The following is a 24,910-nucleotide window of genomic DNA, read 5'->3' on the forward strand; positions in this document are numbered from 1 at the left end:
ATATACAGGTATACACAGATGTACACTGACATACAGATATATAGATACACATAGATATACAGGTATACACAGATGTACACTGACATACAGATATATAGATATACACAGATATACAAACATATGGACAAATCAGAAAAGAAAAGATCTTATTTCTGTAGAAGAAGTGGAGTCTTATTCCAAGACAATAACAAGCAATTTTCTGGTGACTGAGGGAAAACTGCAAGAATTTTGTGCAACTCAAAAGTCAGCGACTTTAGAAGCAACTATTAGGCGTTACCTTCAAGCCAGAGTGGTTTCTAATTCTGTCACCCGGTGTCTGGGAAACCCCCATCTCTCCATCACAAACAGCTGTGCACACCACTACTTCCCCTCCTTTTCTACCTCCTTAGGGGTCAAAGTGGCTATCATTAGATGGTAAATTCCAGAGGGGTCAGTGCTTCACCCATATGTGATTCTGGGCATTGGATGATATTGAGATTGTTATGAAGTTGTGTAGAGTAATTGTGAATTGGAAGGCAGGAAGCTAGAATTTGTTTGTAAAAAAATGATAATGGAGAAGAGCATGGGGTTACTTTAAGAGGTAAAGTGCTCTTCTAAGTTTAGAGATTATATAGAAAAAAAATGTGTCTGTAAGTAGCTGAAGACGTACAGCCAATTCTGAAATTGAAACGTATTAATTGGCTGTGTGATTGGAAACCTTAGGCTTGTTTTGATGTTTTGGCAACGAGCTGGAATCAGCGAATTAATTTAAACCAAGCACTTAATGATTGAAAGCTAATTGAATATAAACCTGATGGTTTTGACAACCTCGGACCAATGCTATTGTAAGAAAATTGATATGTCATCCAAGGTATATAAGGAGAGGGTTTTTGAAAATTGGTGAGACAGCCAACGACCATCTGAGAAATAAGCATCGAACTCTCACAAGAAATTGCTAAGTTCTATAAGAAAGCACTATCTTATCCAGGTACCATGGCACTTTTAGCTAAGAATCCTCATAGAAGACTTCACAGAGAAACATCCCTGACAACCAGATCAATGGAAGAGAGGTGTTTATTACTTGAGAACAGCAGAAGAAAGGCATGTAGACTTTGAGAGACTAAGTTTTAATTTATTTTCTGATTACTTGGGTTTATATAAGTGGGACTTGTGTTTATTGGAACGGCACACCAGTAGAATTTAGTTCAGTTAGGGAGTAGTTAAGGGGGAATTGTGTGGTTTGTTAGTAATTCTGTTAATTTGTTCACTGTTAGGGTTAAATAAATAAATTATTACTTGTTACTTTTAAAGTGAATATCAGGGATTTTCTTTCATTTAACCACTCTTATTAATAGATTATAAAGGCAAGGTGAGCTTCTCTGAGTGTTTTAGGTTTAATTGTTAGAAGGGAACCTCTACTCCCACTGTAACAGATTGGGGGCTTGTGTATTCAGTTTAATTATCAGATGGGTTTGACCTCCCCATTTGTAACCAGGTACTGGGAGATCACAGCTCAGCACAGTTTTGGCCAACCCATTCTTAGCATGGTGCACCCACTTAATTAATGACTCAAAGATCTTTCATAGTTCCTTCGACACTGATCCTCACTGAAACATGATAACTTAGAGTACAAACCAAAGATGGGTTTTGGGACCACTGTGGTACATATTACGGCATAAAACAGTCTTTTCGTCTACAGCCTACAACCACTAAGGGAGCCTTGTTATTACGTTCTTATCAATCTGAAGTAAATTTAACAGAAACATAAAGGCTTGTAAATATGCGGAGAAAGAGGAACCTTCATTCTGCTGTACATAGCCTATGAAACTATAGCTAGAAATAACACAATTACTGGTCTCTAAGTCCCTTGGTTGCGTCATTCACCCATGCAAATTATATTTTATTATTTGTAAATTTCAGATCCAAGTAGAACTGAGTGTCTCCGTGAAATATTTCATCTTTTTTCTGCTGTCTGTGAATAGCCTTTAATTGGAGCATCTTCTATGTCCTGTGGTTTATTGCTTCTTCCTTCTCGTATCAAATGTTCAGACTCTGTAACCTGAAGTCATTCATTCACCCAGGCATGAAGCTGCAGGACTTTGAGGACAGGAGGAGTATATTGATGGGCTCCCAGAGGAACTCAGTACTTTTCTGGAGTAATTAGATTGTAAGCAATGAGGTCTGTCGGCTATTGATCACAATCCAGAATGTCAGAGGAGGCTGACTATTCCATATTGGTCGAGCAGAGTGTGGGGCTCCTTTACTTCAATACATCATACTGCATGTGTGTTATATACGTCTGTTCTCTTCCTTTCACAGAATCACGGATTATTACATTATGCAATGAGCACGTGCAGCCCATCATATATGCATTGGCTCACTATAGGAGCAATTTACATCATGCCATTGCCCCACCATCTCCCTGCAAGCCTTCATGTCCCTCTTTTCGATTATACTCCAACTCCATCATGTATGTATCAATCAATCCTGCTCCACAACAATCTCAAGCGATTTTAGCCATTAACTGCATGAAACATTTTCCCTTGGACCACCTTTGTCTCCTTTGCCAACGATCTTAAATCTGTGCCATTGCATTCTTGATACTTCCACCAATGGGAACAGTTTTTCACTGTGTACTCCTTTGATCATGCTAATGGAACCTCTGAGCAAAGGGAGAAAGAGTTGTCTGGAGATAGTGTGGGATGACTAAACCTCAGCTCTTATCTTTTATGTACCTCTCTAATTTAAATAAAGTCCTGAACAAGGTGGGGAGGGGGGTTTGCACGTTTCTAGAGCAATGCACTCTCCCTGGCACAAACCAGAATCTTTGTTTAAAAAACAGTGCCTGTAATTTTCTATCTATTAACATCATTTGGATCATTTGCCTCTGGACCACACCTACAACTGGTATTTATGTAGCTCCTTTAAAGAGGAATGAAAGACTTGCATTTATGTAGCCATTTCCACTACACCATCAGATGTCTCAAAGTGGACACAGCCAATGATCTGCTTCTTTGGACTGCAGTGACCACTATAATGTAATAAAGGTGGCAGCTAGCTTGTGTTCAGCAACTCCTACAAACAGCAATGAAATAACAACCAAATAATCTGTTTCATTTTGTAATGTTGATTGAAGAAGAGATATTGACTCTTCTTCAAAATAGAGAATTCACTGAAACAACATAGATTGTCATAGATATGAGGTTGTTGTTTGACATGATATCTTCAGTATCTGAGTCAATATCCTGCATAATACATAGTTGATGACATGCAGCTCAGATATCCTGTCTATTTCTTCATACGACTTGACTGTTAGTCATTACAATGCCAAATGGTTGAGGCTGGACACAATGGCAAAACGTCTTTCCATAAACCCATGTATTTGTCCAAAAGTCTCAAGCCTGTGTAGCGTATCATGATTCTAGTTGGGATAACTGTCTGAATGCTCATTGATCATGTTCTTGTAACACTTTCTTCCTTCTCTCCAACAATATATCATGTAAATGTGGTCAGATGTAAGGAGTGTGGAATGTAAGGACTATGTGGATCTGTCTCCCAACGTGAGGGTGTGCCAGTGAGGGTAAACCGTCACATTCCTATCCAAAAATCTTGGCAAGTCGCAAAAGCACTTGAATCAGATAGCTTGAAGTTTATCTAGAACACCATTTTACAAGGTTACAATATTCCAGACTGATACACTTTGTCTGGGTTCCGTGCTTGCTGACATTACTGTATACTATGCAGACTTAACTGATTGACTATAGAATCTCTCCAACAGCATTGTAACACTCTGGATCAGGGCTGCACCACGCCACAGTTCCACTTCGTCCTCCGGCTCATTCATCGTGTTAGCAAGAAACTTTTTCTTTTCCTTTCAGGCATCAAGGCCCACAAGATGCAACAACTCAAAGATACCCATGACCCTCTGGAACCTTCCCCTCCTCCCCTTCACTCTGACTCCATCACCGCTCCCCCCCCACCCCGCCTCCAACGCCCCCACCTCCTGTCAGGTATTCACCATCCCTCCTAACCTTCTGCTCTCTGATGCTGAACGCGCCATACTCAGCAAAGGCCTCAGCTTCATCCCTCTCCGTCCCCATCTTAACCAATTTCAGGCACGACATGACATCGAACTCTTCTTCCGCCATCTTCACCTCTGTGTCCATTTCTTTGGACAAGAGTCCTCCCCCCATTCCACAGACCCCTTTGCCCAGCTCCAACACTCTCCGTCTACCTGGACCCCTCCTTCTGGCCTTTTACGTGCACTCGATCTGTTCATTGAGAACTATCAACGTGATATTGGTCGCCTCAATTTCACTGCCCTCCCTCACCAAATCCAACCTATTTCCCTCCAAACTGACTGCATTCCATGCGCTTAGATTTAACCCTGACTTTGTTATTGAGCCTGCCGATAAGGGTGGTGCTGTTGTAGTCTGGCGTACTGATCTCTGCATTGCAGAGGCTGAGTGCCAGCTCTCAGATACCTCCTCCTATCTTCCCTGGACCATGACCCCACAATGACACATCAGGCCATTGTATCAACTATGGTAACTGATCTCATTTCATCTGGTGACCTTCCCCCACTGCCTCCAAGCTGATAGTCCCCCAGCCCTGCACAGGACTGTCCGGGCATACCCATTGCTTCAGCCTGCTCCTGCCCCACAGAACTCATCTCTTCCTACTTTGATTCAGTCTTCTCTTCCCTGGTCCAACCCCTGCCCACGTACATCTGTGATTCCTCTGACGCTTTATGCCAGTTTCAAAATTTCCAGTTTATAGGTTCTAGCCACCTCCTCTTTACCATGGATGTGCAATCCCTTTACATGTCCATTCCCCACCAGGAAGGTCTTAGGGCTCTCCTCTTCTTCCTGGAGCAAAGACCTGAACAGTCCCCATGCACCACTACCCTCCTCTGCTTGGCCAAGCTTGTCCTCACCCTCAACAACTTCTCTTTCAACTCCTCTCATTTTCTTCAGGTAAGAGGGGTCGCCAAGGGTACCCGCATGGGTCCCAGTTAAGCCTGTCTCTTCGTGGGGTACGTGGAACATTCCTTGTTCCAGTCCTATTCCAGCCCCCAAAACTCTTTCTTCAATATATCGATGATATCATAGCTGCTGCATCCCTCTCTAATCCGGAATTGGGAAAGTTCATCGATTTTGCTTCCAATTCCCACCCTGCCCTCACTTTCACCTGGTCTATCTCTGATTCCTCCCTTCCCTTCCTTGACATCTGTTTCCATTTTTGGGGATAAACTGGCCACTAATATCCATGATAAACCCACTGACTCCCACAGGTGCCTGGACTATACATCCTCACACATTGCTTCCTGTAAAGACTCCATCCCATTCTCTCTTATCCTCAGTCTCCATCGCATATGTTTAGATGAGGCCAACTTTGACAAGGGAGCCTCCAAAATGTCCACCTTCTTCCTCAACCGAGGATTTCCCAACACCATTATCAACGGGGGCCGCACTTCCGTTCTCAGCCCCTCTCTTCCCTCCCGCAACAGCGATATGGTTCCCCTTGTCCTTGCCTACCATCCCACCAGCAACAATTCACCTGCATTTCCCAGAATCCCGTCTACTGCATTCGCTGCTCACAATGTGGTCTCCTCTACATTGGGGAAATGAAGCGTAGACTGTGACCGCTTTGCAGAACATCTAAGTTCTGCTCACAAAAAAGACCCTGAGCTTCCAGTTGCCTGCTACTGCACACCACCCTGCTCCCGGGCCAACATCTCTGTCTCTGGCTTGCTGCAGTGTTTTAGTGAAGCTGCCACCCAGGTGGATAGAGTTGTTAAGAAGGCGTATGGTGTGTTAGCTTTCATTAATAGAGGGATTGAGTTCAAGAGCCGTGAAGTTATGCTGTAGCTATCCAAAAGCCTGGTTCGGCCACATCTGGAGTATTGTGTTCAGTTCTGGTCGCCTCATTACAGGAAAGATGTGGAAGCGTTGGAAAAGGTGCAGAGGAGATTTACCAGGATGTTGCCTGGAATGGAGGAAAGGTCTTACGAAGAAAGGTTGAGAGAGCTAGGGCTTTTCTCTTTAGAACGACGAAGGACTTCACATACCATCATGTCTTAAAGGTCTGCCTGGTCTGGAATCTAGGCAGCTGAAGGTACGCCATCACTGGTGGAGAAATTCAAATCATGGGATGGTTAAGAGGATAATATCTAGGGGAGTTGTAGGATGGAGCAGATTAGAGAGATAGGGAGGGGTGAGGCCGTGGAGAGATTTGAAAACAAGCTGTGGGAATTTAAGATTGAAGTTTTGTTCGACAGGGCGATGATGTATGCGAGTCACTATCAGAGTGATGGGTAAATGGGATTTAGTATAAGGAAGGGCATGGGCAGCGAACTTTGAACAACTTCAAGTTGATGGAAAGATGTTATATAGGATGTTGGTCTGGAGTGTGTAGGAATAATCTAAGAGTGAAGAAATTAGGGTTTCACCAGCAGATGAGTTGAGGCAGGGCTGAAGTTGGGCAATATTGCAGAGGTGGAATTAGATTGTCTCAGTGATAGTGCAGATGCACAATTGAAAGCTCAACTCAGAGTCAGTAAAGACCCCAAGATAATAAGCAGTCTGATTCAGCCCTAGACAGCTGTTAAGGAGAGAGATGGAGTCAGAGTTAGGAAATGGAGTTTGTAGTGGGGATCAAAGACAATGGCTTTGACAGTCCTGATAATTAACTGTATGAAATTACAGCTCTACAAGGGAAAAACATGTTGGAATTTTTATTCTAAATTCCATTGACATTTTGAACTAGTGCTCTCCATGGTGTTAAATTTCACCATTTTAATTTAACATGTAATTTAAATCAAATGAACAAATCATTTTAATTTTTTGACTTTAGGTAATGGACTTGAACAATTAACAAAATCTTTAGGGATAGGAACAAGATTTTCTTGTTTAAATAGGATGATAAAAAGTGCAATGCAATGATTTCCATGAGCTGGAATAGTCAATGCAATGCAACAAATGAACCAGATGTGCAACAGAGCAAATAAAAGACCAGAGGAAGATAAATATCAACCAGGAGCAGGAAGTGGTCAGTACTGATGCAATGTGCCCGGATGTTTTATTTTAATCATTCATGTGATATGAGCGTCATTGGCTAGGTCAACAAGTATTGTCCATCTTAATTGCCCTTCAAAAGGTGATGGTGAGCTGCGTTCTTGAACTGCTACAGTCCTTGGGTTACAGGGACACCCGAAATGCTGTAGTCCTGTGTTGCTGCTTCACCAGATTGACACTTCATTTTCAAGTAAGACTGATGCTGTGTCGGGCATGTGCTCCTACACTCTTCTTTGAGCCAAGTATGGTTCCCTGGCTCATGATAATGGTAAATTGGCTGATATGTTGCGTGATGAGGTTACAGAATGTGGTTGAGTGTCTGATCTTGCTGAAGGTCCAGAGTGCCTCATGGGTGCTCAGTTGCTTGAACAGTTTGAAATCAATCCCATTTATGAAAGTGGAACAGCATCCTGACAAGGACTGTGCAGTGGTCACTCCCCCTGATACTGTCACGGACACATGTACCTATGACAGATGGATTAGTGAGGGCTGTTGTTGGTTGCCATACCACCTACAGCAGAACCAATCTAACAGCTGTGACTTTTCGTACTTGTCAGCTCAGTCAGTCCAGGTGCTATCAAGTCATTCTTGGTGATAGACACTGAAGTAGCTAACCCGGAGTATACTGTACCCTAGCCACCCTCAGTTCTTCCTCGAAATGGTGTTCAACATGGAGGAGAACTGATTCATCAGCTGAGGGAGGACAGTAGATGGTATCCAGCAGGAGGTTTCCTATGTTTGACCTAATGACATTAGACTTTGTGAGATCCAAAGTCAATGTTGAGGACTCCCAGAGTAACTCCTTTCCAACTGTATACCACTGTGCAGTCACCTCTGGTGGGTCTGTTCTGCTGGTGGACTAGCATCTACCCAGAAAAGGTGATGAGAGTGTCTGGGAATGGTAAGGTTTGATTCTGTGAGTATAATGACATCACTCTATTGCTTGATTTGGCTTTGAGATGGTTCTACCAATTTTGACATAAGTCGTCATTAGAATGAAGGAGGACTTTGTAGGGTTGACAGGTTTGGGTTTGCAGTTGTTATTTTTAGTGCCTGGGTCAATGCTCAATGGTTTGTCCAGTTTAATTCCTTGCTTTAGGCTTTGTCATCAACTTGTCGTAGGTAGCTTGCTAGTCCATTCAAGTTAAAAATCAACACAATTTGTAACCTCATGGCCTGGCATATCCCCAACTCTACCATGACTATCAAGTCAGGGGATCGAGCCTGGTTTAATGAAGAGTAGAAGAGGTCATGTCAGGAACAGCAACAGCAACGGGCATATCTAAAAATTAAATGTCAACCTGGTGAAGATACAAAACAAGACTATGTCCATGCCAAACAGCATAAGTAGCAAGTGATAGACAGAGCTAAGTAGACACACAACCAATAGATTAAACCTTAGTTCCTGTGACATCTAGTTGTGAATGGTAGTGGACAATTAAACAACTAAAAGGAGGGTCCACAAATATCCTCATCCTCAATGATGACAGAGTCCGGCACATCAGTGCAAAAGATAAGGCTGAAGCATTCACAGCTATCTTCAGCCAGAAGTGCAGAATGGATGATCCACCTCAGCCTCCGTAGGCATCACAGATACCAGTCTTCAGCCATTTTGATTCACTCCACATGATATCAAGAAATGGTTGGAGGCACTGGCTACTTGCAAAGGCTATGGGCCCTGACAACATTCCAGCAATAGTACTGAAGACTTGTTCTCCAGAACTTGCTGCTCCCCTAGCCAAGCTGCTCTGGTACAGTTACAACACTGGCATGTACCCGACAATGTACAAAATTGCCCAGGTATGTCCTGTACATAAAAAGCAGGACAAATTCAAGCTAGCCAATTACCGCCCCGTCAGTCTACTCTGGAACATCATCAACAGTGCTATCAATCAACACCTGCTCAGTGACACCCAGTTTGGATTCCACTAGGGCCACTCAGCTCCTGACCTCATTACAGCCTTGGTTCAAACATGGCCAAAAGAACTATATTCCAGAGATGAGGAGAAAGTGACAGCCCTCGACATTAAGGCCACATTTAACCGAGGCTGGCATCAAGGAGCCTTCACAAAACTGGAATCAATTGAGAACAGGAGGCAAACTCTCTGCTGGGTGGAGTCATACCTGACACATAGGAAGATGGCTGAGGTTGTTGGAGGTCAGTCATTTCAGCTCCAGGTTATCTCTGTAGGAGTTCCTCATGGTAGTGTCCTAGGCCCATCCATCTTTAGCTGTTGCATCAATTACCTTCCCTCCATCATAAGATCAGAAGTGGGGATGTTCGCCGATGATTGCACCGTTCGTGACTCCTCAGATACTGAAGCGGTCCATGTTCAAATACAATAAGATGTTGACAATATCCAGGCTTAGACTGAGAAGTGGCAAGTAACATTCACACTATACAAATGCCAGGCAATGATTATCTTCAATAAGACCATAAGACATAGGAGCAGAAATTAGGCCATTCAGCCCATTGTGTCTGCTCCACCATTCAATCATGGCTGATAAGTTCCTCAATCCCATTCTCCCGCTTTCTCCCCATAACCCTTGATCCCCTTGATAATCAAGAACCTATCTATCTCAGTCTTAAATGTACTCAATGACGTGGCCTCCACAGCCTTCTGTGGCAGTGAATTCCATAGATTCACCACTCTCTGGCTGAAGAAGTTTCTCCTTATCTCCATTCTAAAAGGTCTTCCATTTACTCTAAGGCTGTGCCCTCAGGTCCTAATCTCTCCTACCAATGGAAGCATCTTCCCAACATCCACTTTGTCCAGGCCATTCGGTATTCTGTAAGTTTCAATTAGATCCCCCCCTCATCCTTCTAAACTCCAATGAGAAGAGTCCCAGAGTTCTCAAATGTTCCTCATATGTTAAGCTTTCCATTCCTGGGACCATTCTCATAAGCCTGCTCTGAACCTGCTCCAGGGCCAGTACATCCTTCCTGAGGTATGGGGCCCAAAACTCCACACGATACTCCAAATATGGCCTGACCAGAGCCTTATAAAGCCTCAGTAGTACATCCCTGCTTTTATATTCAAGTCCTCTCAAAATAGATGCCAACACTGCATTTGCCTTCCTGACTTCTGACTCAACCTGCAAGTTTACCTTGAGAGAATCCTGGACCAGAACTCCCAAGTCTCTTCGCACTTCAGACTTCTGAATTTTCTCCCCATTTAGAAAATAGTCCATGCTTTTATTCTTCTTACCAAAGTGCATGACCTCACACTTTCCCACATTGTACTCTATCTGCCACTTCTTTCCCCACTCTCCTAACCTGTCCAAATCCTTCTGCAGCCTCCCCACCTCCTCAATACTACCTGTCCCTCCACTGATCTTTGTATCGTCTGCAAACTCAGCCAGAACGCCCACAGTTCCTTCATCTAGATCATCTAAATCATAAGAAACAATCTAATCATTGCCCCTTGACATTTGCTGGTGTTACCATCACTGAACCTCCCATTATCAACATCCTGGGGGTGACTATTGACCAGAAGCACAGCTAGGCTTGCTACATAAACACAATGACTAAAACAACAGGTCAGAGGTTAGGAATACTGCTACCAGTAACACACGTCATGATTCCCCAAAGCCTGTCTACCATTGACAAGGCACAAGTCAGAACTGTGATGGAATATTCCTCACTTGCCCAGATGGGTGCAGCCCCAACAACACTCAAGAAGCTTGACACCATCCAGGACAAAATAGGCCACTTGATTGGCACCACATCCACAAGTATCCATTCCCTCCACTAGCAACACTCCGTAGCAACAGTGTGTACTATCTATAACATGCACTGCAGAAATTCACCAAAGATCCTTAGAGAGCACTATCCAGACCCATGACCAATTCCATCTAGAAGTACAAGGGCAGCAGATACATAACAACACCACCACATGCAAGTTCCCCTCCAAGCCACTCACTATCCTGACCTGGAAATATATCGCCGTTCCTTCACTGTTGCTGGATCAAAATCCTGGAATTACCTCCCTAAGGGCATTGTGGGTCTACCTACTGCACATGGACTACAGCGGTTCAAGAAGGCAGCTCACCAAAGCCTTCTCTAGGGCAGCTAGGGACAGGCAATAAATGCTGGCCTAGCCAGTGACACTCATGTCCCTCAAGTGATTTAAAAAAGTCATAATTTCCTTCCCTAAGGACAGTAGTGAACCAGATGAGTTTTTAGGACAGTCAACAATGGTTATTTGTGATAAGTGTTTTGCCTTCAGTAGGGTATATTAATCTGATGGGGCAATGCTATGTTATCTCCTGTAAGGTAAGAACTAGACATGGGTAATGTAGTATTGAAGATTCCAACAGAACAAGTTATAGTTATAGTACTCCTTGGACGACATGTCTATCCTGGGCCTCCTCCAGTGTCACAACGATGCCACCCGAAGGTTGCAGGAACAGCACCTCATGTTCTACCTGGGAACCCTGCAACCCAATGGTATCAATGTGGACTTTACAAGCTTCAAAATTTCACCACCCCCGACCTCATCCCACGACCAGCCCCTCTCGTCCCTGCCTCCTGGACCTGTCAGTCTTCCCTCCCACCTACCCGCCCCTCCCTCCTCACTGACCAACCCACACTCCCACTTCCTACCTACTAGCCTCATCCCCGCCTCCTTGACCTGTCTGTCTTCCCTCACACCTACCCGACCCTCCCTCCTCACTGACCAACCCCCATCCCAACTCCCTATCTACACTCACCTGTACTGGCTTCATCCCTGCCTCCTTGACCTGTCCGTCTTCTCTCCACCTATCGGCTCCTCTATCCAACTTCTATCATCGCCCCACCCCGTCTCTATTTATTTCAGAGCCCCCTTCCCCTCCCCCATTTCTGAAGAAGGGTCTAGACCCAAAACATCAGCTTTCCTGCTCCTCTGATGCTGCTTGGCCTGCTGTGTTCATCCAGCTCTACACCTTGTTTTCTATTTGTTGATTGCATTGTGGGTTGAGAACATTTATACCCTCAGGTCACATGCTATAGTGCTGCTATCAAAAGCATGTCTCCTAAAGCTCCACTAACATATGACTGTGAGACATAATACAACAACATGGGCACCAGCTGACTAACTTTATAATTTCTGACTTTCACTGAATTCAAATTTCAACACCCACTGTAGTGGCATTCAAACTCATTTCCCCACAGCATTAGCCTGGGGTTCTGAATTATTAGTCCAGTGACATTATCAAAAGGTTCTTCTGGAAGCTTCTTTTCATCAGAAAGAACAGAACACTTTTCCAACCTTGAACAAGCAAAGTGTACATTTTTTGACAACAGTAAATATAAACTGAAGAAACAGTTCCAAAAAAGATGAATAGTGCCATTTTAGCAGAAATAATTAAAAACTTATACAAATGCTGTGAGGAAATCTTTGAGAGCAGAAAGTTTGAAGCTTATTAGCGCTATAAAAACCAGAGAAACAGCAACATTAAAGCCTCTGCACAATGAAAAGTAAAATATACCCCTGACATAAAGGTATTGTGAGAACACAGAGCCTGTGTGTTGCCTACCCATCCAGTCCTGCCCCCGCGACTAATATACCAGTGACTCAGTTGCAAAAGTATTGGGCATCTTGCCCACATATTAGCCAATTAAAACCCTTAATTCCCAGCTAAGAGTCTCAGCCCACTGTGATTTAACCAGCGGTGGGAGAAGCACATGTCAATCAGCCAGCCTGGCAGGTTTCCTGATGCAGCCCTGTGATGGGCAGCTGGGAAGGAAAGGTCCCTCCTAAATGAGTTTTCTCAGCCCACCAGAAGTCTCCCTCTGCCGTACCTGAGCCCCCAAGTTTTCCTCCATTGCCCCCTCTGTGCCGCATCACTTCCCTCTCTGCAGGCCTCCAGCGGTGAAGGCCCCAGTGTAATACTAAACATTGGTCACACTGCTGATGGTGGCCATGGGTGTTCAAGAGCTACAGGCCTCCCAGTGGTTGGGAACACACTGAGGTGGTCTTTCCAATCCAGAGAGGCAGATACAAAGCCTCCAGTTTATTAATGGCCAGTTGGCAATAAACAGCAAACAGTCCTAACCAATCCAGTCTCCCTTTGTACGTCAGTCATGCCATCTCAGGAATCAGTCTGGTAAACATTTGCTGCACTCCCTCTGTAGCCAGAACGTCCTTCCTCAGATAAGAAAATCAAAACTGCACACAATACTTCAGGTTTAGCCTTATTAATTGCTTCTGTACAATTGGTGCAATACATCCCTACTCTTATACTCAAATCCTCTCACTATGAAAGCCAACATCCATTTGCTTTCTTCATTACCTGCTGTACATGCACGCTTACTTTCAGCAACTCATCTCACCCTTTTTCCCAATTTATTACCATCCAAATAGTAATGTTTTTGCTATCAAACCTCACATATATCCATACTATATTCCCTCCCATCCAGCTTTGTGTTACCTGCAAACTTGGAGGTGTTACATTTAGTTCCCTCATCTAAATCATTAATAAATACTGTGAAAAGCTGGATTCGTCCCTGTGACACTCCAGTATTCATTGCCTGCCACTCGGAAAAAGACTCTGAAGGGTCTATGTCCGAAACGTCAGCCTTCCTGCTCCTATGATGCTGCTTGGCCTGCTGTGTTCATCCAGCTCTGCACCTTGTTATCTCGGATTCTCCAGCATCTGCAGTTCCTACTATCTCTGACTTTATTTCTACACTTTGTTTCCTATCTGCCAGTCAGTTTTCTATCCATGTTAGTACATGAACCCAACTCACATGTGTTTTAATTTGAGGTCTTGACATACTAATGGCACTCGATCCAAAGTCTTTTGAAAGTCCAAGTAAGCCACATCCACTAGCTCCCCCTTATCGCTGTACTACTGATATCCTCAACAAATTCCAGTAGATTTGTCAAGCATGTTTTCCCTTTCATAGATCCAGGCTGACTCTGTTTGATTTGTCACTGTTTCCCAACTCTAGCATTTTCTTCACTACTGATGCCAAGCTAACCGGTCCATAGCTCCCCTACTGATGCCAAGCTAACCGGTCCATAGCTCCCCTACTGATGCCAAGCTAACCGGTCCATAGCTCCACTACTGATGCCAAGCTAACCGGTCCATAGCTCCACTACTGATGTTAGGCTAACCGGTCTAAAGGAGAAAATGACTGGAGATGCTGGAATCTGTACTGAAAACAAACAATGCCAGAGATCACAGCGGGTCAGACAGCATCTCCATGGAGAGAGAGCAAGGTAACATTTCAAGTCTAGATGACTCTTCATTAGAGCTGAAGTGAAGTGCGGAGGAGACAGTATTTATGCTATAGCTTGGGAGGTGTGGAGGGTTTGGGGGGTGAGTGTAGTGGGTAGGGTGCCGATGCAGAAAAGATGTTGATGGTTCAGATTAAGTGATCAGAATGTGAGAATGGCAGAACGATGGTCCGTCTCCTGCCAGACTTGAAACGACAGACAGTGCCACTGGGATGGGGGGAGGGGAGAAAGGACATAATAATGGAATGTAACAAGCTAAAAGGAAAGGGAAGAAATGGTTCACAATTTGAAGGTGTTGAATTCAATATTAAGTTCAGAAGGCTGTAAAGTGCCTAGTCTGAAGGTGACAGCCATGTTGTGGAGGTGCCGGTGTTTGGACTGGGATGGACAAGGTCAGAAGTCACATGACACCAGGTTATAGTCCAACAGGTATTGCACCTCCTGTGGTTACTTGGGAAGGTGCTGCGGGGAGGGGGTGGTGTTGGTGGCTGTGGCATAGACTAGGGTGTCCCAGATGGATGGTCTCTGCAAAATGCAGACAGGGGGAGTGAGGAGATGATGTGTTTGGTGGTGGAGTTGTCTGAAATGGCAGAGAATGATCCTTTGAATGCGGAGCCTGGTGGGATGATAAGTTAGGACAAGGGGAACCTGATCGCGCTGTTATGAGTGATGGGAAGGGGCAGAAGCACGGGTGATAGGTTGGATGTTGTTGAGGGCCCTGTCAATAACAGTGGGTGGTCATGGGAGAAGCAATCCATGTCAGCAGTGCTGTTTTGGAAGGTGGCATCATGCGAACAGATGTGATGTAAGTGAAGGAACTGGGAGAACAGGATGGAGTCCTTGCAGGACATGGGGTGTGAGGAGCTGTAGTGAAGGTAGCTATGGGAGTCAGTGGCTTTGTAGCTGACTCTTGATCCTTTCCTCATAGGATCTGTTCCAGAGTATATAGAATCTTGAAAGAGGATCACCAATGCATCCGGGATTTAATGGCCTTGAACCCCATCAATTTCCTCAACACTTCCCTACTAATACTGATTTCTGCAGAAAGACCAAACCATGAGAATTGGCAGTGGGCAATTTATTCCCCGAAATGGAGACAGTGAGGACAAGGAAAGGAAGGGAAATGTTGGAAATGGACAATGTGAAAATTATAGAGGGGTGGAAATTGGAGGCAAAATAAATGAAGTTTTCAAGGTCCTGGTGGGAACATAAAGTGGCACTGAAGCAGTTGTCGATGTACCAAGAAAAGAGTTGTGGGAGGGAGCCAATGTAAGGCTGGAACAAGGATTGTTCCACATACCCCACAAAGAGGCAGGCATAACTGGGACCATGTGGGTCCCCATAGCCACTCCTTTGACTTGGCAGAAGTGAGATGAATTAAAGGAGAAATTGTTCAGTGAGAGAACAAGTTAAGCCAGGTGGAGGAGCGTGGTGTTGAATGGGGAGTGTTCAGGCCTCTGGTTGAGGAAGAAGCTGAGAACTCTCAGACCATCCTAGTGGGGAATGGAGGTATAGAGGGATTGGACATCCATGCTGAACAGGAGGCAATTAAGGCCAGGGAACTGGAAATTGTCAATAGGGTGGAGGGATGGAATTGCGGATGTAGGTACGCAAGGTCTGGACAACTGGAGAGAGGACGGAGTCAAGGTAGAAGGAAATGAGATCAGTGGGGCAGGAACTGGCTGATACAATGGGTCTACCAGGGCAGTCTGGTTTGTGGATTTTGGGAAGGAGGTATAAGAGGGCTGCCTGGGGTTTGGAAACTATTAGATTGGCGGCAGTGGGGGGAAAGATCTCTAGAGGTAATGAGGTTGAGGTTGTAGACTTACTCGGCGAGCTGGTGTTTTTGATTGCAGACGTGTTATCACCCTGCTGGGTAACATCGTCAGTGCGCCTCCGGTGAAGCGTTGATGTTCTGTCCTGCTTGTTATTTATACGCTTCGGTTTGCTGGGGTGGTTGGCAATACTTCCGGTTCTGTTTTTCAGTGGTTTGCATATCAGGTCCAGTTCAATGTGTTTGTTGATGGAGTCCTGTTTGGAATGCCAGGCCTCCGGGAATTCCCTGACATGATCTGTTTGGCTTGTGCTATTATGGATGTGTTGTCCCAGTTGAATGCATGTCCTTCTTTGTCCATGTGTATTGAGACCAGTGAGAATTGATCATGTCTCTTGGTGGCTAGTTAATGTTCGTGTATCGTTATTGTCAGTTTTCTTCCAGTTTGACCTATGTAATGTTTCTCACAGTCCTTTCATGGTATTTTGTATATTATGTTAGTTTTATTGGTTCATCAGTGGCTGTCGTAGGGTGGTTGTTGTTTATGGGCTCTGATACCTAGGGATCTGAGTAATCTTGTGGTCATCTCTGATATGTCCATGATGTACGGTAGTGTCACTAGTGTGTCTGGCTGAATTGTGTCTTCTTGTTGTGGTCTGTCATGAAGGTAATGGCGGATTGTGCTTTTTGGGTATCCGTTCCTTTTAAAAACTCAGTATAAGTGCTCCTGTTCTGCTTTGCGCAATTCTGGATTGCTGCAGTGTGATGTGGCCCGTTTGAATAATGTCCTGATGCAGCTCAAAAACTGTAAAGATAACGAGGTCAGTGACAGTCCTGGCAACAATGGCTTGATGTTCAGATGTGGAGCAGCAGGAAGAAGTGTCTGAGAGCCGGCGTTGAGTGTCCGCTAGCGCCAGACTACAGCAGCACTACCTTTGTCCCCCAGTTTGATAACAAAGTTAGGGTTGGACCTGAGAGCGCCACGTGTGGCAATTTCAGAAGGGGACAGGTTAGAGTAAGTGAGAGGAGCTGAGAAATTGAGATGGCCAAAGTCATACTTGCAGTTTTTAATGAAGACATCAAGGGCAGGTAAGAGGCCGGGGAAGGGGTCCAAGTGGAGGGTGCATACCGGAGGCAGGTGAAAGGACCAGTGGAACACAGGGTAAAGTCCTGCCCGAAGAAGTGATTGCGGAGACGGAGGCAGTGGAACAACAGCTCAACATCATGATTTGACCGAAATACATGTAAGGGCATGAAGCTGAGTCCTTTGCCAAGGATAGTACATTCAGCCTCAGAGAGGGGAAGGTCAGGATGTATGGTGAGCACATGGCAAGGGCAAGGATTGGGGGATGTGGCCTCAGGGGGACAGAAAGTGATGGCATCTGAGGGGTGGGAAGGGGTGGAGCTAAGGGATGTTCCTCAGGACACATGTAGGAGAACATAAGTTGCTGGAGCTTGCGTGCCTTAGAAAGAAAAAAAGTCTTTTATTGAAGCAATGGATGAGGCAAAGGATGAAGTGAAACCTGGCACTTTAAAGCCTTCTGAACTTAGTATTGAATTCAACACCTTCAAATTGTGAACCATTTCTTCCCTTTCTTTTAGCTTGTTACGTTCTGTTATCATGTCCTCTCTCCCCTCTTCCCAACCCAGTGGGACTGTCTGTTGTTTCAAGTCTGGCAGGAAACCCACCATTGTTCTGCCATTCTCACATTTCCATCACTTAATCTGAACTATTAACATCTTTTCTCCACCAGCAATCTACACCCACAAACCACTCCCCCACCTTCCTCAAACTATTGCATAAATGCTGCTCCCTCCACACTTCCCTTCAGCTCTGATGAAGAGTTATCTAGACTTGAAACGTTACCTTTCTCTCTCCATGGTAACTGGTCTACAGCTCCTCTACCGATGTCAGGCTAACTGGTTTACAGCTCCTCTACTGAGTCAGGCTAACCAGTCTATAACTCCCCTACCGATGTCAAGCTAACCATTTATATAATTCTCCTTCCAATATCAGGCTAACCGGTCTATAGCTTACTGTTTTCAATCTTGATCCTTTTTCCATAGGAACTGTTCCAGACTGTACAGAATCTTGAAAGAGGACCACCAATGCATCCAGGATTTCTCGGGTCACTTCTGTAGGTACTCTGGGGTGTAGATTATCAGGCTCTGTGGATTTATTGGCCTTGAATTCTATCAATTTCCCCAACACTTCCCTACTAGTTCTGATTTCTGCAAACAGACCACACCACAAGAATCGTATTCAATCTGTGTTAGAGTGGGAAACGTGCAGGTGTCTGTTTATCACCTCCAGGCAAAATCAAGTTATAGTCACCTGCAATTAAGCCCAAACCAGATCTTCTAAAGTGTAATTCTCTTCATCCAGCTACCGGTCAGTGCATGTTTGCACCCCATTCACCATGTCCCTTCTATACTAGTTGTCAGTCACTCACCTTGTGTGGTAATGGTGGCAAATACCAATGCTCCTGCTGCGGAAGCTCTGACCTCAGACTCTGGGTCACTGAGCAGCTCCACTAGGATTGGAATCACCTCCTCTTTGCACACTTTGTCTTTCCCTTCCAAGGCCACACTGAATCAAAAAGGAAAGTCATCATGTAGGCAGCAAAATTGACTTATTACTCTCGTTTACACCAGAATGACAAAGTGAGAAGGGCAAGGAATTGATGGCTTTTATGCTGTTGACATGCGGGTAGGAGGAGCAAGTAGAACAGCTAATGAAGATGCCCAGACGGAAAGACAAAGAGACTACTAATGGTAATGGAGGAGAAATATAAATGCCGAATAGGTGTTAATGGTAAATATGAATGGTGGAAGAACTCTGGCTTGCATTGGATTTTGCTGGAGGAACAGGGCTTCAATTTCTGTTTAGGCAGTTTACCACCTTCAAGATCAATATTGAGTTAAACAATATTGTCGAAAATGAGCACTGTCCTTCATTTTCATGACAACCCCTTCACCCCAGTGTTTTGTTTGCATGGATTGGCTCTCAGCAGAAGTGACCTATTGTCTACCATTCACATCTACCATTAACACCCTCTTCTTCATCTGTATCCTTCCTCTTCTACCATTAGCACTCGCTTTGTCTTTTGCTCCAGGCACTTTCACCAGCTGTTCTTCTTGGTCTTCCTATCCCTTTGTCATTAGCATCGAACCATCGTATTCCAGATCCCTTCACTTCTGAAAAAGAGACATATTGGATTCGAAATATTATCTCTGTTTCTCTCTCCACAGCTCCTGCCAGACCTGGTAAGTTTCTGTAGCATTTTGCTTTTACTTTAGATCTCTAACGCCTGCAGTATTTTGTTTTTACATGATAAAAGTAATTTGCCCACTCTTAAAAGGGATTGTGGGACATAGTTAATCTCTATCCATTCAATGTCATGTTAGCAGCATTTTAAAGTCTCCTACATGTTATCCAATTACCCTTGGCCTCTACCTGATCTTCCCCTTTGTTCTTCTTGCCCCTCTCCCCCACCCCCTCAACCTTCTACAGGCCTCAAAACTCCTGCAATGCCAGTCCTTTGAGTTCTGATGAAAGGTTAACAAGCTGAAATGTTAATTCTGTTTCTCTTCACAGATTCTGCCTAACCTGATGAGTTTTGTTGTAGGCAGCCTGTACTTTCTAGAGGGGTGAGCCAGTGGTCGGAATGGATGTTAGGGGTCTTTTGTGCAATGTTGGAACATGATGGAGAGTGTGCATCAAGGTTTTCTGAAAAACACTGGAGGTTAAAAGTGAATGAGATGGAGGAGAGGAATGCTGGCCTGTCACCATTGTGGGTACGAAGCCATCCAGATGCATGCTAAGGACACTGGGAAGGAATAATGGTAGATGCTGTGGTACTTTCCTAGACAATCACTTCTGATACCCTGTGGTGTTTGCCACCTCCACAAGTATGTGGTACTGGGTAAAGGTTGTTTCAGGTACTTCATACCACCAATCCTCCTTTGTCTTTGGTCTGTCTTGGTCCTACCTGATGACTGGTGGTAGAGGATACACCACCATAGAGCATCTAAAGAAGAGGTACTGTTCTTGGATAACAAGCTAGTTAATCACACTTACAATAACTGCAAGTTTGTTTGGTCAGGCTTTGTTACTAGGACCTTGGGGAGGGAGGTACAAATACATCTGTCCCCTCTAAAAGCTACAGTAGAGCTTCTTATCACCACCTACAGACTGTGTGGCCTCAGTAGAATGGGTGGAGATAATGTAACAACAGCATTAACTCTTTCAGAGCCATAGAATTAAGCATCAGTGCCAGATATGTTGTTCCTCAAACATGGCTGTACTGCAGGAAAAAGCTTAATGTTTTCATATAGTTTGTCAAAATCATCTGACCCAACTGCACTGACCACGGTTCAAATTACCACAACCCATCACCCACACACCATCAACCTTGATCAGGACTCAATCCTAACATCCTTGCTTTATTCCACCCTCACAGTCTTAGCAATAGTTGTGAATCTCACCCCCATAACTTACAATATGTATATACTGACAGCTATTCAACCACAACAGCTTCATTACCTGAACTAATTGTATGACACACACTGTCCATTTACTTCAAAGAATCCCTACAGTGTGGGAGCAGGCCATTCAGCCCATCAAGTCACACTGACCCCTCTGAACAGCATCCCACCCAGATCCACTCCCCTACCCTACCCTACCCTACCCCATCCCTGAAACTTTGCATTTCCCATGGCCTATCCACCCAACCTGCACATCTTTGGACTGTGGAAGGAAACCCTCACAGACACAGGAAGAATGTGTAAACTCCACACAGATAGTTGTCCAAGAGTGGAACTGAACCCAGGTCTCTGGCGCTGTGAGGCAGCAGTGCTAACCACTGACCCACAATGCTGCCCCAAAGAACTGAAGAGTGATCTCAGACAGCAAACATTGAGCTTGCTCTTCCTCTATGTGTATAAGGCCTGTAAATAACGAGTCATTGTTAGAATGAACACAGACTATGGTAGAGTCATTTAAAAGTCGAACCAGCCCTCTATCCGCCCAAGACAAAGATGGAATACTTGTAGCCCCCCTTATACAACAGTAGTTGGCCAACTGGGAGATGCTGAAAGTACCATTTGCTTCAACCTGGAAGAAAACCAGGCACATAAAAGTTCATAGCCACAGTCACCTTCACCGTCGTTGGCAATGCTGTCGTCTCTCTGCCTTGAGGCCAGTGGTGGTAGAGTTCAGTGAGGACATCCTAACAGAAATACAAATTTCTCACAATGAGGTTTGGGAAAAATAATTGCTTGTTGAATGCCCTCATCAGATCTCACCTCCTACTGAAAGCCCTTTGCTCTCCTTCCTCTATCTTCCAAATGTTTGTTCTCCTTTGTGAGACCTATTTCAAACTCCATTGTTCTGTTATCCAAGGGGGATGTATATGCACTGAGGGCTGGAAGGGCAAATATTTCACAAAAGAGTCAAATAGATTTCCCTCCACATCCAGCTGCTGTGTGGCATTGTGCAGTGTACGTTGGAACGTAGCATACCATTCCAGGTCTATGTCCAGAGTCCTGGCAGCAGACACAGTGCCTTCATTCTGAGCAGTCTGCTACATTTGTGCCAATGCAGTAAAATAGAGGGTGGCTACTGAGCAACAAGGGCTATTTGCTGACTGTATGGCTCATCTCCAGAGCCAATGCTCACATGTGCAGCATGCAAACAATGAAAGCCATGCTGCAAATGTAAGAGAGCAAACCCATCGCTGTGGTGACAGAACTGGACAACTCAGGGAGTCCTGAATTACTCAGCAGTAAGAGTGTGTGGGAACACAGCCTCACCAGTACAGTCTGTGCCAACACCTAGATGGTGATGGACCAGATAACACGCAGGAGGTGGAAACAGAGAAAAACCAGGAAGGAGTGGAGGTAACTAACAGGTTGTCCGTGGACCACTCATCTGACTACAATATGCAGAAAAGCAACAGTTGCTTCCCATTCACTACCAGCCTCATAGCACACCTTCCCTATGTCAGTGACCATAATAATATCTACTTGGTCACAATGCAAACATCAAAGTCAACACAAAATAAACGCTCCAAACTAAATTTAGTTTGAATGAAATCCCATCACATTGCTTAGTAAAGTTAACCAGTAATCCTTATGCACTTCCTTAGCGTCTGGGTTTTCTTCTGAGGTCTGGTGCCCCTAATCCAGTGCTACCCCATTGACTGCATCAATGCTTCTGAGCTGCAGGACCCTGAAAAAGAAGACAGCGAACAGACTGGGAGGGTGGTCTCCAGCAGCTCACACTGCATTATCTCATTGCACAGTGTCAATATCAGCAACAGAGGTCAGGACTGGCTGGTTGGTACCAACAGCAAGGGCACTGGAGGACTGCGTAGTACAGATGAGAGAAAGAACATGGTCAGCCTGAGAGATGGCATCAGCTTTGTTGTCCAGGAGGCAGTGGCATTCTCTCAGCCCATGCAAAAAGAACAGTCAAACGTAAAAATGATGCATACTGGTCTCATATACTTCAGAATGAAGGATTGTTATACTACTGTGCTCATTTCTGGATATTCTTGATTTTCTTCTACTGTTTTTCTATGCATATACTGACATATATGCAAGGGCAGCACTTAAGCATTCCAAATAATCTGTTGGAGACGAGGTGGATCGCTGTGATGCCCTGTGTGCCCCTTTGAACAATGGCATCTGCAACCACCTTTGTGACAAGCTGAGCTTCAGGCCCGTTAATAGAAGCTGCTTGTGCTGCAATGGAAGCTTTGAGACTGGTCACATGAAGCTGCCCCATGCTGGCTTCAACAGTGTGCTGCTGCCAACTTCCCTCTGCCTGCTACTTTGTGCGATGAATGTGTGTGTGCAGGAAGTGTTAAACCTGCTGTCAAGTGAGTGCACAGCTCAGCAGGCAGCCCAGGTTTCTGGGACACCAGCTAAAGCAAGCCACCACCAGTCACTGGCAAGGTGTGACCTGGCTGAGGCAGGGCCTGTGATTGTGCAGGAAGAGAGATTGAACAGGAGGAACAGTGAATGATGGTGAACAGGGTGACAGCATGTTCTGGGGTTCACTGACAAAGCCTTGGATGCTTTGATGGAGGATGGGCCGTGAGGTGGTTACGCGTCTGACCGAACCACTGAAGAGGGAGCAAAGATAGACCACCTCCTACCTTTCTCTCAGCATTACAAAGCCTTCACTTTACCTGAAAGCTGCATCCTGGCCACATGATACTGCCTCATCAGAGCCAGCTCTCAGAGTGAACAGAACCTCTGACAATCCTGTTTAGATCCGTCAGCCAAGGCTCCCTGATTGGACCAGAATAACAGCCCCAATCAGCGAACTCATATTCTGTTAGGTCCAGCTGGCCTACCTCATTACAATCACCACAGTTACCACAAAGGACTCTCCTTCTCAACCTTTCCCCTCAACTGTAGTATGGAGACCCTCAGGTTAACATCACCGCCAGTTGTCACTGTCTAATGGGACAGCAGCCCCATGGTTTAGTAGGACTATAACAGCTTTACCTTTTATCTACACACGTCTTTAAGCTCCACACAAGGCTTTTCCCTTTCTACTTCATCTAACTAGATCGGCATTTTCTTCTATTTATCTAGTTTCCCCGTAAGAGCATCCCTTCAATTTGCTTAATGATGGCGTTTGATCCAACTTGCACATTCTAACCACACTCTGGTTCAGTTTCTCCTAAATTCTCTATTGGAATGATAATCACTGTCTAATATTTAAGGCTCCTGGCCCTGCTCTCCCTAAAAGTGAAGAATCTTCGTAACTAATAGAATTTTAAACCAATTTCTCCATAATATATTCCACTTAATATTCTAAATCCATCAGGTTTAGATAATTCAGTCATAATTAATTTAATATAAAACACACTGATACTGAGGGATTAATTATCTCTGGTAACACACAGGTTAATGTGTTCAGCTAAAGTTCATTTCTGCACCATTTTAATACAGTAAGGAATAATTTTCAATGCATTAAGAACAAAGCATCAAAGGATAGTAAATCCTTCAGCATATATCTGTCTAGTTCTGTGCTTACCACTATGTTTGATGAATATATTTGTTTCCTCATTTTTACACCTGTTCTGATGGTACCCTGTTGTGTTAATAGGTGACAGTTTAAAGGTTTCTGGTGGCCATTCTGCAACTTCCGGTCAAAACTGCCACAGTTAACACCAGCATCTGGCTTTAGTAAATTTGCGCATACAACTCAGGTTCATCACTGAATGTTTGGCAGGCTGCAACAATGTTCAGAGCAAGCCCTCCAGCAAGTCAGCATTTTGGGTAAGAACCCTCGATAATAGATTCAGCCAAAACAATCACAATAAACCCTAAGCCTTACATAGCTCCATTAAAGGACACTTTGCAGAGCATAATTAAAAATAATAGGTACTGAGCCAAGACAAATATTACAAGGGCTAACAAAATGCTTAATCAAAGCCTTTCATTTCAAGGATAGCATTAAAGCATGGGAAATGGAGAGGGAGGCAGTTTGAAGAAGAGGGTGACCCTGGTCAGACAATTATTATTTTACAATAGCCCACCCCACTGAAACGCTAAAGCAAAATTCACCTGGATTTTTGTTCAAATGGAATTATTCTCTAAACTTTAATTTATTCTAAAATGGACCAAGAGCTGCAACAGGCTTTGAAGATTTAGAAAAACAGCAAGAAAACACAAATCAAATTTGAGTTGGAAGATACAAAGGTAGCAAGATTCCTCACTGACGGGTGAGATACTCCATGCTTTTTATTCCAACCATAAAGTGGACAATAACTCACCCTGGGATAACAAGGTGTAGAGCTGGATGAACACAGCAGGCCAAGCAGGATCATAGGAGC

The 24,910-nt window shown here is 44.5% G+C and overlaps 1 protein-coding gene across 1 annotated transcript in view; it reads right to left on the bottom strand.

The window, feature by feature from the left end:
- rsph14 (radial spoke head 14 homolog) overlaps window positions 1-24,910 on the bottom strand; it is a 665,166-nt gene that overhangs the window by 11,988 nt on the left and 628,268 nt on the right. The window contains exon 5 of the mRNA XM_048611488.1: window positions 18,509-18,645. Within this exon, the coding sequence (XP_048467445.1) occupies window positions 18,509-18,645 (137 nt within the window). The remainder of the gene's footprint in view (window positions 1-18,508; window positions 18,646-24,910) is intronic.

Source organism: Rhincodon typus, chromosome 24 (genome assembly GCF_021869965.1).
Source record: "Rhincodon typus isolate 14 chromosome 24, sRhiTyp1.1, whole genome shotgun sequence".
NCBI classification, from domain to species: Eukaryota; Metazoa; Chordata; class Chondrichthyes; order Orectolobiformes; family Rhincodontidae; genus Rhincodon; species Rhincodon typus.